This window comes from Xenopus laevis, chromosome 1L (assembly GCF_017654675.1).
Source record: "Xenopus laevis strain J_2021 chromosome 1L, Xenopus_laevis_v10.1, whole genome shotgun sequence".
In the NCBI taxonomy this organism is placed as follows: domain Eukaryota; kingdom Metazoa; phylum Chordata; class Amphibia; order Anura; family Pipidae; genus Xenopus; species Xenopus laevis.
Genome location: NC_054371.1, coordinates 204,895,888 through 204,915,099, shown reverse-complemented (window position 1 = coordinate 204,915,099; position 19,212 = coordinate 204,895,888). Strand labels below are relative to the sequence as shown.

The following is a 19,212-nucleotide window of genomic DNA, read 5'->3' as shown; positions in this document are numbered from 1 at the left end:
AGTGGGGCAAATGTGCCAGGTGATAGTAAAGGAGCCCCAATGGACTTTAGAAAACTGCAAACCTTAAACACAAAATGTTCTGTATAAGAGATATATTTAATGATTCAAAACGCACAGCTAAAGAGACCGAGAAACCTAACACCCCTAGAAAAACGGACATGGCCTACCCATCACACAACAGGTGCAACAAAAAAATATCTGGAATTACAAGGCCCTACGGTAGAAATAAATGATCAGTTGTATCTTTATTCTTATATAGCATTGTTGATTTTTGCCCCTGCCCCATTGAGCTTAAACTCTATAATGTGGTGTTGAGGCACCGGGAGATTGAGTAGTGTAGGAATGTAATTTAGGCATCCGCCAATGTCCTGAGCTGATACTACTTCCTAATGGCTGGTGGGAGTGACATTTCCACCAGTATTTTCTTGTGTCCCACAAACCCACTGTCTGTAGGACTACCCAACAACATTCCCAGAGTAAAAGTTTTAGCCATACCTCAATCTACCAATCTACAAGCTCTTCCCTTGCCGTGAAAACCAGGATAGTTAACAGGTTCACTGCTACATTTATAAAAGACAAAGAAAACAATTACATGGCTGATGACTGCAAGCTCAATGGGCCAGGGATAAACAGCCTATTTTGTCTGTAGCATTGTATAAAAAACTAGCACTATATAAAAATAATGATATTAAACATATAATAACAACAAAGAGCAGGCACTAGCACACAGCTACATAACAGGGGTTATAGGGAAAAATGATGATTACATTTTGATGTTGCGTTACACCTCTGATGCCCATTGCTTATTATGTCATCAATGCACATAGGCAGCGCACCAGTCGCTACACCAAACTCCATCTCCATATATATATATATATTTGTGAAAGATACCAGATGCCTTTAATATTGGTTCTACTTTATACTAAGTGCCTGCAGACCAATGTAAGTCTTCAAACGTTTAGGGAGTTATTTATCGAAGGTCGAGTTGTGTTTGCCACGAAAAATTTTTTTGATTTTTCGAGGGTATTTTTTAGTCAAAAGTCTATTTAAACACTTGTATTTTTCTAGTTTTTTTTTTAAAAAAAAAATACCCCAAAGCTGGAAATAGCTTGAATCCAAAAATACACCATCTAAAACCTGTCAAGGTCATGTAAAAGTCCCTTGAAACATTTGAAGACGTTAATAGCCTTCATGATGTTCATGTTTTTTTCAGTTGGTTTTTCTCGAATCAATTCAATCGATTCAAGTTTTTTTTTTCACTGAAAACTCGTTCAATTCGAGTTTTTTTTTACCAGGACTACACTGATTCGAGTTTTTTGCATTCAAGTTTTTTTCTTTAATTAGAAACCATTCAACCAAGTCGTGAGTTCATTCGAGTTCTAAAAAAGCTCTAAAATTCGACCTTTGATAAATAACCCCCATGTCGTAAGGTCTATTTTTATAACCTAATGGAAAAAAAAATGCTCATGGAATGACCATTTTTCATCAGATCTTTCAAGCAATTACCTTTAATGTTTATATAAATATATATTGAGTTTCAATCCCAAATATTTTCTTGAACTGGTTCTCATGACCGAACTCGTAGACCTAATCATTCTGTGCCAGGCAGGAAATGATGCGCCTCAGAATACTGACATTCCCACAGCTTTATATATATATATATATATTTTTTTATATATACATATGTTTGTGTTTCACAGCAAAAAATGTTGAAGAATCTAAGGGAAACAAGGCAGAAGGAATAACACATAAAATTACTTTTAGTTCTGATTTATAATTGCATCTTAAATAATATTTAAAAGCCCATTTTTTTTTTTTATAATTTAAATTGTGGTGCTGTAAAATGAGATAAAATAGTTAATATAAGTTTAAGCTATGACTTAGGAAATTGTTCTCTCTCTTTCTGTTTGTAGAAAAAGTCACAACAGTTCTGGATTCAGTGTCATTTGTGAAGACCATATTCAAAATGGTTTCAGGAGGTAAGCATGGTGATTCGGATACTTGGAAGAACACAAACGTTCTGCGGTTCCCTGCTTTAAGTGGGTGGCCTTAAAGTTCTCCAATTTGGCTTTCCTCCTTTTTTCTGGTGTCCAGCACTTTGGATAATTAATTCACTTCACGGAAGTGAAGAAATCCTGTCAGCCTGGGCTGACGAGTGGTTATGTGTTACACAGGGGTTTTTTTTTCCTCTCTCTTCAAGGACATCCATCTGATTTCTCTGTGTTATTCTTCTTAATGGACACATTTCCACCATGGAATAACAATGATCTATTTTCTCCCATTTGATGTGGGTCAGTGTCCTTGGCAGGTTTTACAACACATCTGTCTGAAGTATGCTCGACTGCAGAACTTGAATTTCAGCACTAACGGGCAATACGCCACTTTGTTCACATCTTTGCATTCTGTAAAGAAGAAGAAAAATAATAATGATTACAAATTGCAAATGTAGACCTTAATATGTACAGATGTAGTGGGTGACAGGGCACAAAAAGGAGAAATAATATAAAGCCAGATTATATGCAGTTGTATCAATATTTCGCATCCCTATACAGCATTTTATTTTTCTATATTTTTGACATCAGCAACTGTAGAATTTTTACCTTGTACACTGGTCCCTAATAATACAGTTCTATTTTGAGGTATTTGATTTTGGTGGTGGTGCGGTATAGAATCACCTGTTATTGGGGTACTAAAGGTAATTAACTCCCTCAATACAAAACAAATACATTGTTTACCTCTGTAATAATAAAACAGTACCTTGTACTTGATCCCAACTAAGATATAATTAATCCTTATTGGATGCAAAACCAGACTATGTATTTAAATGTTTAAATTATTTTTAAGTAGAATTAAGGTTTAAGGACCCAAATTACAGTAGTAGGAAGCAAAACCAGCCTATTGGGTTTATTTAATGTTTACATTATTTTCTAGTAGACTTAAGGTATGAAGATCCAAATTACAGTAGTTATCCGGAAAACCCCAGGTCCCGAGCCTTCTGGATAACATGTCTCATACCTGTACATCACACAATGTAAAGATAATAAAAAGGATTTTAGACCATTTGCAAGGGTTTTTGTTTGCTGCCACATTGCTTGAGTTACTATAGCCCTTTCACAGTTGAGCTTTTCTACTTTTAAATTAGCAGCCCTTCCAGATTTCCCTTCCAGAGAGAAAACCTTCTCAATAGAAAGCTACCAACTAAGTGGTTTTCCACCTACAGATGGCACAACATTATCTGGACATTCGGCTCAGATGACTCAACCTCAAAAAACTCTTTAAATCGCTCTTTAAATTGAGAGCATTTCCAGAGAATGTAAGATCCACAGTGTTCAGCTGAAGCGAATCCAAACCTAGTAAAGTAATGTGATTTTAAAGCGTAAGGTGATACTTGTGTACTTTTTCTTGACGTTGCAAATTTGAATATAAATTTTAGGGTTCAGCTTTGGCTCAGTATTTCACCAAAATGATGGATATTTTAAAAATATTCATTGAAGCCTAGTTCCCTGAAAACAAGGTTCCAGATTTTCTCTCAATGCAGCAGTCTAGTCAAAGACTAAAAGATTTTTTTAAGGAATGTAAGAACATGAGGTGGCATTGGTCTTGGATCAAAAGCATCACAGGGAAAGAACACAAATAAAAGTAAGGATATATAAGGTATAATAAGTGTTAAACCTCTTCAGTAAAAACTGGATGGTGGAACACAGAATTCAACAACATCTGAAGGCCTTTCGACTTCTCAGGTTTACATACGCCTGTCTTATTTAGGGGCCCTGGTGTTCCTACACTGTCATGAGTGCCTAAATATGTTAAACTTAAGGTACAATAAAGATGGGCTTGTTTCGCCAGATCATGGCAAGTTTGTTTGCAGAGATGAAGTTTGACACTGCAAAGATTATGGGGTTGTTACTGCTGTGCCTTTTGATACAAATCCTATCAATATTTTTCTGGAACAAGACATTTTCTCTTGAAGACACAAAAACACTAATCCGTTTTTTTGCCCAGAAACCTGATCCTGAAATTACCTACAGTGAAACTTGGCGAGTGGGGAATATGGGGTTAACTGCAACATGAATTCCCTATTGTGTTTTAATTCACTTCATTTGTTCTGACTTCAGAAATGTAATTTACTGCCCTACTGCAATCCAAGAGAAGAGCATGTAACTATTTTAAGCTATTATTCCTTTTAACGGGATCAACAATAAAGGCATGATATTGTGTTGAATAAGACTTCAAGGCTAAAGAGGATTGTTTTGGCCTCTGTCTGCAAATAACTATGTTCTCTATTTTCTACTTTGGACAAAGAAACTCAGCCTCAGAATTAACCGAGGAATGGACTGTGCTTGTGGGTACAATTCATTGCCATGCACGGTGCCCTGCTAAATAAATTAGGGACGGTGTTGGGAAACTGCAAAGCATTCTGAGTATGCAACCAGCTGGCGAGCAAAAAAAAGAAAACATACATTCATACGGATGCAAAATTGTTGACTAAACTTCTTACTGCACATACAGGTCAAATTGAGCAATAGATAGAGAGACAGATAATGGATATATAGATAGCCAGATAGATAGACAGATTACCTTAAATTTAATTTTGAGTATTTACTTCTAAGACATGCTGCAATTGATCATTATTTCTTATGTCTGCAATATTATACTTTTACTTTGATTTTGTCTTGTTATCCTGTTAAAAGTGAGTCCCAGACTTCCATAGCATTCTGAAAAGTTAAATTGCTCTCAGGGTTGTTATTTCTTCTTTAATGGACTTATATGCCTGTACAGACCATGCACAGTGTATAGTTCCCATAGTAGAGCTCACATACAATAAGGGATTGTACTTTGGAAGAATTGGTGGTTACTGAATGCCACCTCATCTTAAAGGAGAAGGAAAGGTTAAAACTAAGTAAGCCTTATCAGAAAGGTCCACCTAAATATAGTAAACCCTCAAAGTAATGCTGCTCTGAGTCCTCTGTCAAAAGAAACACTGTATTTCTTTCCTTCTATTGTGTACACATGGGCTTCTGTATCAGACTTCGTGCCTTCAGCTTAAACCTGCATGGCTAGGGCTTGAGCATGCTCAGTTTGCTCCTCTTCCCCCTCCCTTCTCTACTGTAATCTGAGCCCAGAGCTATAAGTGAGCAAGGAGAGACCTAGGCAGGAAGTGATGTCACACCAAGCTAATACTGCAGCTGCTTTCCTAAACAAACAAAGAGCTTGTAGAGCTTTTTACTCAAGTATGGTACAACATTCTACAGAAAAAATATAACATTCTAGCTAGCTTGATCTGAAAGAGATTCGGAAGGTGGGAGAAACCTACATATCAGAAGGTGAGGTGCAGACAATCAGCCTGATGATTTCAGTAGGCTGATTTTGGCCCCGTGAGGAAATGCTCGAGCAAGGGATTCCTGTGCTCCCCCTAGTAACACTGAGAAGAACAGGCTTTTTATAGCGTTGGTTGTTTGCTCTGTGATTTAACCTTGAGCCGTAATAAACGGTAAGATTAAAATAAATGTACTGAACTCATTTCCATTTGCTGTGACTGATAATTTTTTTTACAGCTTATTGAATTACCCCTTCATGACAAGATAATGGGTTTCTCTCTGACATTGTTAAATGTTAAAATTGTCTGCATCATTTCTCACAGTTACACAAGAAAATAAGTCCATAGCTAATGGAAAAACATCTAAGTAATGTGATACATGCAGCAATGCTGTGCATCAGATAAATAATGGTTAAAAAGGGACATTGCAGATATAATACTAAGAAAAAAGAGTCTTCTTGAAAAAAACAATAGGCATACGTGAGAAAAACACACACACGCACACACACACGCACACCAATGCATAAGGATGACAACTTCAAAACAGAAGAGCAGTTAGCTGACAACAAAGTATGACGAGCATAATAAAGTCTCCTTTAAGTACATTGAGTGGTGGAACATGGAACCTTCTAAAAACTCTCCAAGAAGCTTCTACACTCCATGCGCACTATGGATGGTTCTGCCCTTATTATGAGATAAAATATAGATAAACTAAGGGATTTGTGAAACAAACATAGCCAATACAGTGGAAACATCTATTCAACAAAGGAGACGTTCAATCGGAGTTCTCCAAGGTGAAGATGAACAAGTCTTAGATGGCAAATTTGTCAAATAGAAGTAATTAGTGTTGGCAAAAGCATTTCTTCACCCAACACTGTACCAGCGATGGAAGTATTTCTGCACTGCAGTACTGGGGTCTTGAAGTCAATTCAGTTCTTTATGAGTTTGGGAGGGTTTGCTCTAATAGTTAAGAGCAGGGTTGGACTGGGCCAGCGAAACACCAGAAAAAACCTGGGGGGGGGGTAAAGGAAGCATAGAGCTGGGGGGGATCAGAGCGGTAGTGATGTGCAGGTCAAGTATTACCCACCCCACCCAACCCTGTGCTCCGTCCCCTCTATTTATAGACCCACCCTGCCCCACAGTGACGTCACGAAAGGGGTGGGGCTGGGCAGGGGAAAGTCTATAAATTGACTGGCTGGAAGCCAGCAGTGTCAAAACAAAGATTTTTTGCAGTAGCCAGTCCGCTGGTTTCGGCCCGGCCCACACATCACTACAGAGTGGATGTTGGGAGGGGGGCCCTTAAGGTCACAGCCCGGTGGCCCCATACACCCAGTCCGATGCTGTTAACTTGTTCCTGATTAAACTGACCAGAGAAGGAAAGAATGTGCTTTGTGTGACTGTGACATAAAACTGTAAACTGGGGTAAGAATGATGTGAATGATTAATCCTTCTCTGTAGGGGGACATAGTGTTTTAGTATACAAGTAAAACAAACAGCGGCTGCAGAATGGTTATTGAATAAAACAGCTTAACAAAACAGGTCAGCAAAGGCTAAATAATAGTTTTGGAATGTAACGGGAAGATTTGAGGAGGTAATAGAAACAATGAAACAGTGATTAAGTAAAGCCATCAGAATTTTCTGGAAATAAGGAAAGCTAAGAAGTAACCAAGATATGAAGTTAGAGAGTCGGATGCTCAGGGATATTATGGTGATGGACACATGTAATGACCTTCCAGCAGAAGTGACTGGCACAACTACAGTAAAGATCAATCAAGAATGCAGGAAAGTGCTTGGAGTTTATGTGAAAGGTTTATTGTCTGTGTTGGATAATTTTGTAATTTTTTTCTAGGAGAGCGCTTCATCAAGCATCAACACTGAGGTCAATGGAAAATTACAAATCTGAAAATACCCCAAAATGTAAAATAGCAAAGATATCAACAGTAATTGTTATTATACCCAGGACCACAAGGATGAGAGTGTCCACAAACAATGTAATTTTAATGTATATGCACCAAAATTGGGACTTAACCTCCGGTCTTGGGTCCGAGGATAATACAATGTTATAATTATTATAAAGCCAAGTGATAAGATAAAAAGCAATGTTTATTCACAACCATGCCATGAGAAAATGAAAAGGACATACAATTAAAATAGAAAGCAGCGCTGCATGTAAGATAAGGGATCCCTTCTATTGGAGCTTTAGGCCCCACCATATAATTGGTAACACCTTATGTAAGAAACAATAACATAAATATCAAAGAGCATCAATTGCTTTTCTATGTCAAGAGGTGTATACATTGTGGCTATAAGCCCATGTAATGTGCGTTATTACCTACTAAATGATGCAGTTTTGCATATCGGATGAACAGCCACACTGCTTAATTTTCACCTTTTGCAAAACTGCAGGTCTTTTATTGTTCATCATTTAGTAGCTTATAACGCACATTACATGGGCTTATAGCCACAATGTATACACCTCTTGACATAGAAAAGCAATTGATGCTCTTTGATATTTATGTTATTGTTTCTTACATAAGGTGTTACCAATTATATGGTGGGGCCTAAAGCTCCAATAGAAGGGATCCCTTATCTTACATGCAGCGCTGCTTTCTATTTTAATTGTATGTCCTTTTCATTTTCTCATGGCATGGTTGTGAATAAACATTGCTTTTTATCTTATCACTTGGCTTTATAATAATTATAACATTGTATTATCCTCGGACCCAAGACCGGAGGTTAGGTCCCAATTTTGGTGCATATACATTAAAATTACAAATCTATCTCACCTATAATCAGAACCTTCTTTGATTAGTTCTTTGTACTGTATGTTTCCTCAACTTCCCCAATCCATTGTCATCTCTTCCCCTCTCACTCCCCCTTTTACTTTTCCACCTAAACTGTTTCACTTTCTACCTCATATGCTGCTTACCCAACACCTCTGCTCTCACCTGTACCTCCTTGACCTATTTCCTTCAAGTTGCCTACTCTGTTTACACTATTTGCAACCTCACCACGCCAAATCTTTATTCACATTCAACCCACCTCCACTTTCTCATCCTGTTTCCCCTCATACTGTATTCACCCCTCACTGCCCCCGTCAGTTCCCCCTCCACCACCATTTTGTACTCAACTTATTTCTGCCTTTACCTCCATCCTCTCGTCACTCTGTTTCTCCCATTTCCCCCAACCAGGTCTCCACTTTGTTTCCCCCACAGGTTCTACAACCTGTTTCCCCCCTGTTTCCTTTCACCCTGTCTTAGGAGTTTCCAAAGTAATAATACAGAAAATGTTATACTTTACTATTTCTATGAGCAAATAAAAACATTGTACAAAAGCAAACTAAAAATACAAAAGCCTTCTGAAGCTATTGCCCCTTTCGAAAAATACCATGGCTATGAAAATTAGCACCACAGTTAGTTATGCCAAAACCAAAACAATTTAGTTAATTGACAATGTAGACAGGTTTTTTTTTTCCGCAAAGCTGTCAGGTGACCTTGAATAATGTGGTTGCAGTGGTTATTTGTGTTTTGGAAATGTTTATGAACAATATTTGAAATGTTGTGGTACATGCTGTCTGCACTTGTAATATAACCCAGTTCAGTGGAAAAGTGTCAATTTTTAACCTGGGTGCTGCTCATGCCAGCAATCTTTTCTTTTTCTTTTTAATTTTAACAGAAAAGGGAGGTAAAACAGATGTGGATTTTGAAATACTTCTCTGAAACTTTTACATTTTCTTAAGGAACAGTATAACTTATTGTTTGTTTCTCCTATGAGGAAAAGAAAGCTTGACACTATTCATGAATATATAAAACATTTAGTTTAAGGCTGAAAAAAAGTTAAGTGCTTTGTAAAACTGATGATTTGGCATAAAAAGTTTTTCTTGTCTTTGAAAGAGGGAATTGATGGTAGTGTGTTGGTGAGCACAACCTAGCTTTTGCCATATCTGTAAGGCGCAAGAAAAGATCTAATGGCCTCACTACATGAACATGAAACAGTGTAGTCACTACTTGACAATAGGCAAAGAGGTAGCCAGGGGAGCCTGTGTACCAAACACTTGCACCTTTAATTTATAAAATCAGCACACAACTCCGGTGTTTAGTAATGGGAAATTTTTTTTAAAACGGGTCCTCAAAAGCTGCTTCAGACATATCTTCATGGTGCCCCATAACTCTAGAAACTAGAAAGATATACTAATATCCTCTTACTCCTACATCCTGTACCTTTTTTGTCTCCTTGAAATCAAGAGATATATTACATTTATATTGTGGTCATTTTTCTGGGGTCAGGTACAACTCAAGTTTGGCAAGAAAAGCTTTACTTAGACCACCTGGAAAGAGCTCTTATAATTCCCATCTTCAAGACGATGTGGTGCATTTTAATACAGTAAAAAATGTTGGTTGAAACAGAGAACAATCTAATAGACAACTTTACCCACATCCCCATTTTTTCCCCAATATTTTCATTGATATTTATTTATTTTTTTCCATAATGGTCAGATGTCAGACACCTCAACAAAAAGCTTTCAAAAGTATATAGTGATATCACCTGTCCTTAAAAGACAATTCAACCCAGATCCATGGGCATCAAGGTTCTTTGACAGTACTGCAATTATCAGGGTTTGCCAACAAAACTTGGCTTATGTCCATATGACTATGCAACGTTTCAGTCACAGGGAGTCTGGTTTAGAATGATTTTTTTCTGAAACATGATCAAGGGGACCCGTTATACGCACATATAAAGCTGTACAGGTATAGGATCCCTTATCCGGAAACCCGATATCCAGAAAGCTCCGAATTCCGGAATGGCTGTCTCCCATAGACTCTATTTTATCCAAATAATCCAAATTTTTACAAATGATTTCCTTTTTCTCTGTAATAATTAAACAGTTGCTTGTACTTGATCCAATCTAAGATATAATTAATCCTTATTGGAAGCAAAACCAGCCTATTGAGTTTATTTAATGTTTAAATTAATTTCTAGTAGACTTAAGGCATGAAGACCCAAATCACGGAAAGATCCATTATCCGGAAAACCCCAGGTCGCCGAGCATTCTGGGTAACAGGTCCCATACCTGTATAATAAAAGTCCTTTGCAAATTAAAAAGGAGACCTAAATTCTTTTTATAATTAAAACAATCATACCTGCTATAAATGTATTTAAATATCTGAGCTGTCAACCATAATTTGCCTGCCCTGCCTCTGTGCCTGTGTTTTTTTTCCTCGACCATTAGCAATTTGAATCAGACTCGCAAAAACAAAAACCTTGACCACCCCAGAAGTCATATTATTACTTTCATTTTTACAAATCTGAATGTTTAACAACAATAAAAATAATTAAATATACCTCCCACTGATCTATAAAGGAGCTTGCCAGATTTTACCTGCCAAAATATTTTATTCCAATTTTTGAGATTTTTTTCAATTCGTAAGTCTTAAAATAAAGTTTGGAAAACTCAAGGTTTTCCCATTAAAAACTTGAATTTTAATTAACTTGCCCCTCGGTGTGTCGTCCCATATGGAAGGGGTGAACTTAAACACTGGATAATCAAATACAGTTACCAGTTTTCACTTATTTAAAATGTTGTATTAATAAAATATTTGCCTGCCTGCAGCAGCAGAATTTATTCATGCTAACTTGCTTTGCGGTTTTTCCTTGTTAAATAAAAACATGATATGTTCTGCCTTGTTATATACAGTCCATTGTTCTTGCAAATCTACATGTCTTGTGGCTGCAAGAATAATACAAAAAAAGAATATTCTTTTTCATGAAGAATTATAGCAACCATAAAATAGTTTAGTCTATTTCAGACTGCTCTTGGCCCCTTTGTTTAAAGTGAATGAATAACAGTGATATGTATGGTTTAGGTTGTCTCTTAAGAACATATGCAGAACACTGGAGGAGGCTGGCTTGCTAGGAAAGTCATAAGCTTACCCTCTGTGTTGGAAATTGGAGTGCTGTCACATTTGCTTTCACACTGTTGCATTGATGGTGGCCGAACGTTCTCAGGACAGTCACTCGAAGCTTGCCCAGTGTAGGATAAACACTGCACGGTCCGCATCTGCTGCCCAAGACCACAGTGCGCAGAACACTAAATAACAGAAATAAAAGGTGTCTTTGTTAGGCCAATGATAAAAATAAAGTAACAACAAAAATATATTGAAATTGTTTGATATCACAATAGGCTCTTTGTGCCTGAAGCTTGAATTCTGTTAAGCATTTAACAAGCGTGATCTGCCAAGAGCCAAACAGATGCAGATACATATTTTGCACTTTTACATTTGAGTAAATACTGTATAAATTTGCCATTTTTATATTGGTCTCTAGAGCCCTGTGAAGCATTTAACCACAGCTATGTAAGTCTGAACAGGATCCTTGAACAAAACTGCAAAAAAAAAAAAAAAATGAACTTAGCTGATGTAGAAGTCTCTTTTTTGCCCCATCGACACAAGCCAGGACAAGAAGTACTACCATTAAAATAACTTATACATTGTCCACAAAGTCCAAGTGAACTTATATCTTATAATTAAGCAGTGGCAGTGTAATATTAAAATGCGCTTATCCTATTGGCATTTATCACAGAGACAGGAGATATCATCTGCTGATTGTCTTTCTTGATAAATTGTCAGCATGAACCCTAATGTGGAAAGGATTATAACAAATATGCAGCTTTAAAAGACACAAGGGCATTCCTTGAGATTAGAAGAGAGGAGGGGTTGTCTTAAATTGCAATGTGGGATTTATTTACCATTAAAAAGGTGGGGGTGCATTTTTCTCCCTGAAACAGCATTACTAGCAGATACGACCTATTTATTATGTATGTATGTATAACTTTATATGTAAAGCGCTGATAAGGAGCCGCAACTCTGTATAGTGCATACAAGTACAATATATATAAAAGTATACATGGGGAAGACAAATCACATAATGAATATATGCAGAGCTCATTTCAGAACAATGAGTTTAGGTGCTATGTGGTAAGAGACACAGTGGGAAGGAGGTCCTTGCCCCATAGAGCTTACAGTCTAAGTGAATTGCTAATCTTTACCAAGGATAACAATGTTTGTTTCCACATTGCAAATGATTCACTAGAGCTTAAATATTCAATGGGGTGTTAGCGCTTAGTGCTGCTGCTGAGTTGACTGATTTTTTTAGTGCTGCTGCTGATGACATTTTTTAATTACAAGTCATGTAGATTTGATAGGTATCAGTATAATGTGATACCAGTTCTACTCTTTAGATCAGCTCCAATAAAGACTATGTAGTATCACCAATGACACATTATTATTTGAGTACTTCTATTTCCAATGGGAAAATCTACATGCTATTACAAAGAAGACCCAATCCTATTTTTGTCTGCTTTGGTCGATTACAAAGGCTTAAAACAGGGGCAAACAAAAATGCATCTTTTGAGTGATTTAATAGTGTGTACAGTCAGTGAAAGCGGGATAATTTATAGGCGCCTAGTTTTAGTGGAATAATCTTCTTGCAGTTTTTGATGTCACGTAATACCATACGAATCTGTAAAATAAACTGAGCAGAACATCCCTTTATCTAGGAACACTGTTAAAATACATCCTGCAAGGCAGCAGCGATTTAACCACATTATTGAAGACCTGGTATGCATGTTATATGTGTTTTAAATAGATGATTTTGGAACTATGACTGCATAGTAGGAGGCAAATAAACCCTTTGATATTGGTCACTACTGAAATAGATATTAAGAAGCCAGTGAATTCTGCCCCATGTATTTTCTGCTCATTACTAATCTGCCATACTGCCCCTGATTTTCTTAATCCTGGTGCAACATGGCAGATTAGTAATTAAAGGATAAGGTAGCAAATAAAGTAGAGGGTAAGATTTATCCTAGATTTTCTACATCATACCCTTAAAGTGGGAACAAATGAAGGGGTGTCATGCCGCTCCCAGCGCTTCTACATTGTTTACCAATATTGTAGAATTGGGCACACAGGAGGAGTGTGCATGCGCAAACTTAGGTTGTGCAGAAACAAGCAAGTCGTGGGGGCACAGAATTGAACAAGCCGAGCAGAAACATGGGGATGGACAGACCCTCAAAGGGGAACTTGGCCTTGGGTTGCCTAATTGGGAAATCCAGGAAACATTTACTTATCTGCCTTAAAAATTTCATTTTATACCTCTCTACATGTTCAGTATATTGTAAGCTGCTCCATAAGCTAACAAGAGACCAGAGCAGACCAAGGAAGTTTGGTGTTTTAGCAAAAAGAAAGCTACAGGCAAAGGTGAAGGTGTGGATTGCACTGTTATAGATCGTAGGTGCTTTGGCCTGGCACAGAAGCCCAAAACAGTCTTTTGCACTGGTTAACTTGCTTTCTGCCTCTGGCTAACACAGCACCATATCTTTTGCTAGCACTCAAGTTTTAGTAGCAGCAGCTGTCCTGGCATGCTTTTATAGGTAGCACCACATGCCAACCCAGCAGGAGTGCCACAACTCTAAGCTTATGCAATGCTTGTTATTATTGGCTGGCTGTATAAAACGTCTACAGATGGAAAACAGGTCTGTCTCACTGAAATATATAAATGCTTAGTAGAAAAATAGGTGTAGAATTTGATTTTCAACCTACCTGTCCCCACTCTCCAGTAACCCAGCGGGGAGGCGGGCATCGTCCCAAGCTGCAGCGTATACGGACTGGTGGCTTGCTCTCTTCGGGACAGTTTGCATTCGGAAATGTTTTGGAAAGATCACTACTCTTGCACAGAACTATCCGGTGTTTAAACCCAGGACCACATTTTGGAGTACACTGCAAGGAAATAGACAATCGGAAATTAAAGCTTGGTTTTGCTAAATGAATATACAAAGCGAGTGCGGCAAATAAAAAACCAGCATAGAACACCTTTTAAGACAATATGATACAATTGAGTTCATTGAGTAGTGTCTGGCTATACTGCAATATCTTTGTTCACTCAAGTTATAAGCCCATGTATGTAGCACAGAATATATTTAGCATTAAGATGCTTTATCATAACAGTGATCTGTTCCTTTTTAGGAGTTATATATAAGGGAATTTCACACATATGATACACAACACATGTAACACAGGAGTCAAGGATGGGTCCTTTTTCAGCCATTTGCAAATGGATAAATTTGAGAGACCTTTCTCTATTTATCTAAGGGAACCTATTCCGTATATTGTTATTAAGTAGAAACTACCAAAAGTGTTTTTTGACCATCGTTTCATTTTTGTCCGTTTTGCAGCTGGTATATATCATCGTGACAGTTGCAGAAATGTTTCAGCTTGTATTTATTTAAAGTTGAATAATAAACCATGCATTTGTTCAGTTATGGTATTCCTGGATATCAATACTGCACTGTGCCAATTTGCTGGCACTTTCAATGGCTCTTTCATAGGATACCCACTTAGCACATTTTTTAAATAGCATTGTTTTATGTAAATATTCTTTACAGCTCAGTAATATTTCCCAGTGCTTCTGTACAAAATGCACACATAGTGAATGCAGGTTTTAAAGGAATAATATCACAAGATGTAGCTACGAACCCAGACCCAAATCATTTTTACATTTTATTTCTGCATGTTATATGCCTATTTCTCCATGGGTTTTCTCTAGCTACTCCTATTTCCTCCCCACCCTCCAAAAAATTAGCAAAGTAATTAGCGAACGATAAAATTGACTATGTGAAATTGTTATGTGAATGAGACCTTATATTTTGAGCTCTGTTCAGAAAGGGACTGATGTAAATGATGAAAAATCTTTTGCTGATATTTATTATCCTTTATGTATAGAGCTCCAAGACATTAATGCAACATTACAGATATTGTTCAACATACATGTCGTTCCCGCCCCAATGGGAATTTTCGGTCCCAATTATATTCACACAAACTAGGGTCAAGTTTCATCTAGATGAACTAACCTGCTAGTGTTTTTGGAGTGCAGGAGGAAATGGAATTAGCCAAAGGAAAAGAACACAAAACCGGGGACATACCAACTCCCTATTCCCAGGTCAGTATGAAATTTGGGACACAGGCAAGGCCAACCAATGAGTCATAATGATCTCTCCTATTCTGTTACTAAAATAATTAATCCTTGGGCTACAAAATAAGGATCAAATACAGCTACAACTATATCATTCCTTGGGGACAACTTATAAAGGGCAGGATAAAAAATATATTTGCCCAGTAGACTTGCTTTTCTCACCTGTTTTTGACAATAGAGATAATTTTTCATAGTTGTATTTCAATCCAGAGTTTTCAACTGCCTTAGGTCTCTTTACCAGTACTCCCTTTACCCATATCATGTTAAACCTCCAGGAAATTGTACTATGAAATAGATATGGGAAGAAGAACACCACCATCGGCTATAACAACAGACAGTGCACATTTGAGAAAGAGGTTTGCAATAGATTACCATTTGAAAGCCACACTCTTCCAACAGAAGACTGAAAAAGGTAGGAAAAGCAAGTTAACAGGTCAGACATTGACTGTCTGAATATCAGCAAACGCCATACATTGAAAAGGATGGGAGTTATAAGGGTACTCTTTTGAAGTAAAAGTGCCCCACTAATAATGCCTCGTCAAGTGTAGGTCATATGCCAACTACAGCATAACTGATTCTGTTCTGAATAGTGCACTTCTTTCTTCTCTGTTTTAAAATTTTGCATGGCTGTAAGCTCTACCCAAAAAAGACTGGACAGCTGGTTTTGATAGGAAGTAAGGCATCAACAACCTTTTAATATATTGATGGCACTATATTCATAGCTGAAAAAGAAGAAACCTAAATATGTTTATAAGAAAAGTTAGAAAGACTTTGTGGGTAGTTTTTACCTCTTTGGATCAGTTATTAATAACAAAGGATCTAGCACTCTAGATATAAACATATGATGACTTCATGGGTGTAAAAGCTGGACAATGAAGAAGCAAAACATGCAAAGTACTTTGATGTTTTGGAATTATAGTATTAGGAAAGATGATCCGAAAATACCGTGAGCAGCAAGGAAAACAAATATATGGACCCTTGACCAACTCACGCCTAACTTTCCACTTGAAGCACTAATGGCAAGGTTGAAATGGTCTTATTCTAGGCATATTGGGCCAGATTTAATTCAACAAGAATATGATTTATCATGTGAAAAGTCATGGGCGAGAATCAATTTTAGATGCAATCCAATTCAGTAAAACCTACGTCAAGGTTCATCGCATCAAAACTCTATTGAAGTCTATAGGGAAAAAGCCAGAACAGAATTTTCTCCTCAAATTGAATCTCGTCCATGACATTTTACATGATAAACTGTAAGATAACTTGTTCTCACTGCATTGAATCTGGCCCATTTCAAGAAGACCAAGTTCAATAAACTAGACAATTATGCTTGAAAGTTTTGAAGGGAAAAATAAGAAGATGACCAGCAACAAGATGAACAGACTCTACAACAATCCAACAAGCCTGAAGACTCAAAAACAACACAGGCCATTCAGGAGAAACACCAATTGCTTTGGTGGCCAGGAGTTAAAATCCAATGTAATTGACTTGAAAACTTCATAGTCTTTTAAAGAGGAGAGCTATACCAATAAAGTTTAGATAACTTAAAAGCATCTAATTTTCCTATGGATGACAAGTTTAAATTGCCATTTTCTCTCCTAGAACACGAGATCACAGGCATTAAACAGAAAATGCTGTTGCAGCCTTTAAATTATCATTTGCATTTCTTCTTTTAAACTCTCTTCAGACTTTCCCTCCTTAGGGTGTGGCACACAGGGAGATTAGTCACCCAGCGACAAATCGTCTTACTGGGGGCAACTACTCTTCCCAGAATGCCTTCCCGTCTGCAAGAATATGAATAGCCGGTGGGATGGCATACATATAGCTTCGGTTTTCTGAAGTTTCGTCGTGAGGCAACTTCGGAAAACCATCCCGTCAGAAATTCTTGCTGGTGGGAAGGCATTTGGGGACATTAGTCACCAGCAGTAGAGAAGATTTGTCGCTGGGCAACTAATCTTCCCGTGTGCCACCAACCTGAAACATAGTCTAAAAATATTTACTAATATAATTAATTAATGAATTCTCCTGTGCTGCAGCCTTGATATGCATTTTCACTGGTAGCTTCTGCTTCAGTAAATTTTCCATAGATGGATATAGTGTATGTTCTTAGGCTCCCAGATTGCTTCATGTTTCTTGCCACCTGAACTTATTTTTCTTCTTTTGTTTGGTTTTTTTTACGCATCACCATATTTTGTTCTGATTTTATTTTCCAGGCCATTTACGGGAGATATCTATAGCTTAAAAACTGAAAAACCAGACTTTGTCCCTTTTGTGCAGAAAAGGAAATATATTCGTATTACTGTACAGCACTTGTACATTCTGACGGGTACTTTTGGTAACTGTTATCTATTGTCTGTTCCTTAAGCAAACTTTATTTTCTCCTGCGTGTATTTCCAAGAAATGTGAAGCTGTCAGAGCTTCTAAGAAACACGGCAAGATGTTTCCTACAGTTTCCAACTTGAAACTTTTCAGGCTTAAAGATTTGTGGGCAAAACCAGAAATCAGCTAGTGATTAAAACCTTACTTCACTTATCAACAAGTTTGTGAGTAAAGTGTTGTGGATATGGACTTTATAAACATTTCTACTGAACTTTTGGCTGCAATGTTTATAACTAGCAAATTACTATTTTGTTAGGCTCTTGTGGTTCTCATAGTACTGTAGAATATCTAAATCTATGGGATCTGATCCCTGAGAAAGTAACAATGTAATATCTGGTTTGTGCGTTTTTTTTCCCTTTTTTACAGCAGTCCACTACAGGACTGGTACACTCTATACATATCGAGCAGGTCAAGGTTTGAAAAGTATGAAGGAGAAACTCACTATATATTTGCAACTTAAAAGCAGCAAAGTAATCACTCACATCAAGTAAATCACTCTGCTATTCATTACTTTAACTGCACTTAACTAATTAAACTTAATTGCTGGTTAGTGAGGACTACAAAGGTACAAAACTGTAACCACTCCTCCCACACACAAAACACTTCATTAAGCAGCAGTTCAGTAATTTTCATTTACAAGTTGTGGGGGAATGTTTATCAATGCTCTGTAATTTTTAACACATTGGGAGAAAAAGGAACATGCACTTTGTTTTTCTCAGTTCTTAGTAACACCCTAAAATGTGGTCCTTCATACAAGGTCAATCCTGGCCTCTCTGCTGCCACCCCCTCCCCCGTGTGCTAACCTTTTTGTGTTGGAGGGGGTCGAGGGGCGTCCACGATGTTGGTGGAGGGATCCATGATGCCAACGCAGAGAGCGCAATTGCTACAAGAGCCAAATTTCCAGATTGAAAAAAGGAAATTTGCCTCTTAAAGTTACCAAACATGGCATTTTTGCTTCCCCTGGTAACAAGTGAGGCACTGGTGCATGAGGCGAGTTTCTCAACTTGCCTCATTGGCGCAGCACCGCTGCCTTCATAGACTGTCTATTTTTTTTCAGGTAGAATTGAAGAAGCAAGTCTGATGAACTGTCTATTTTAAGCACTAATGTGTATGATCTTAGTCTTAAATATTCATTTTAAGGAAATATTAACCACCAGTATGTTCATTGCAATATATAATACACAAACAGCATGGTTAGTGTAGTAACAATATCTAGCTGCTGTGTGCAGGGACAATAACTGTTTTTTTATGATCCTGAGTTTGATCATAAATTTACAACATGGCTAAAATGGCTGACCCTCAAACCCTCAAAGAAAACATTAAATAGTATTGCCCATTCGTTAGTATTATATCACTTTTATTTTATAGGGAGCACATGCCCATCAATATTCAAAAAGGAAAGAAAGACTTGGTGTTCTAATCTTCCCTTTTACTACATAAGTGCACACAGTAGCAATACCAGAATGGAGGTTTACAAAACCAGATGT

At 37.4% G+C, this 19,212-nt stretch overlaps 1 protein-coding gene across 4 annotated transcripts in view; it reads right to left on the bottom strand.

Moving 5' to 3' along the window:
- Positions 1-1,770: 1,770 nt before the first annotated feature.
- Positions 1,771-19,212, bottom strand: part of LOC108718130 (A disintegrin and metalloproteinase with thrombospondin motifs 6) — a 184,017-nt gene continuing 166,575 nt past the window's right edge. For all 4 annotated transcript variants that reach the window (XM_018265770.2, XM_041569141.1, XM_041569149.1 and 1 more), the window contains 3 exons: positions 13,918-14,094; positions 11,249-11,405; positions 1,771-2,402 (listed from right to left, as the gene is read on the bottom strand). In XM_018265770.2, the coding sequence (XP_018121259.1) occupies positions 2,293-2,402; positions 11,249-11,405; positions 13,918-14,094 (444 nt within the window). In that variant the 3' untranslated portion in view covers positions 1,771-2,292. The remainder of the gene's footprint in view (positions 2,403-11,248; positions 11,406-13,917; positions 14,095-19,212) is intronic.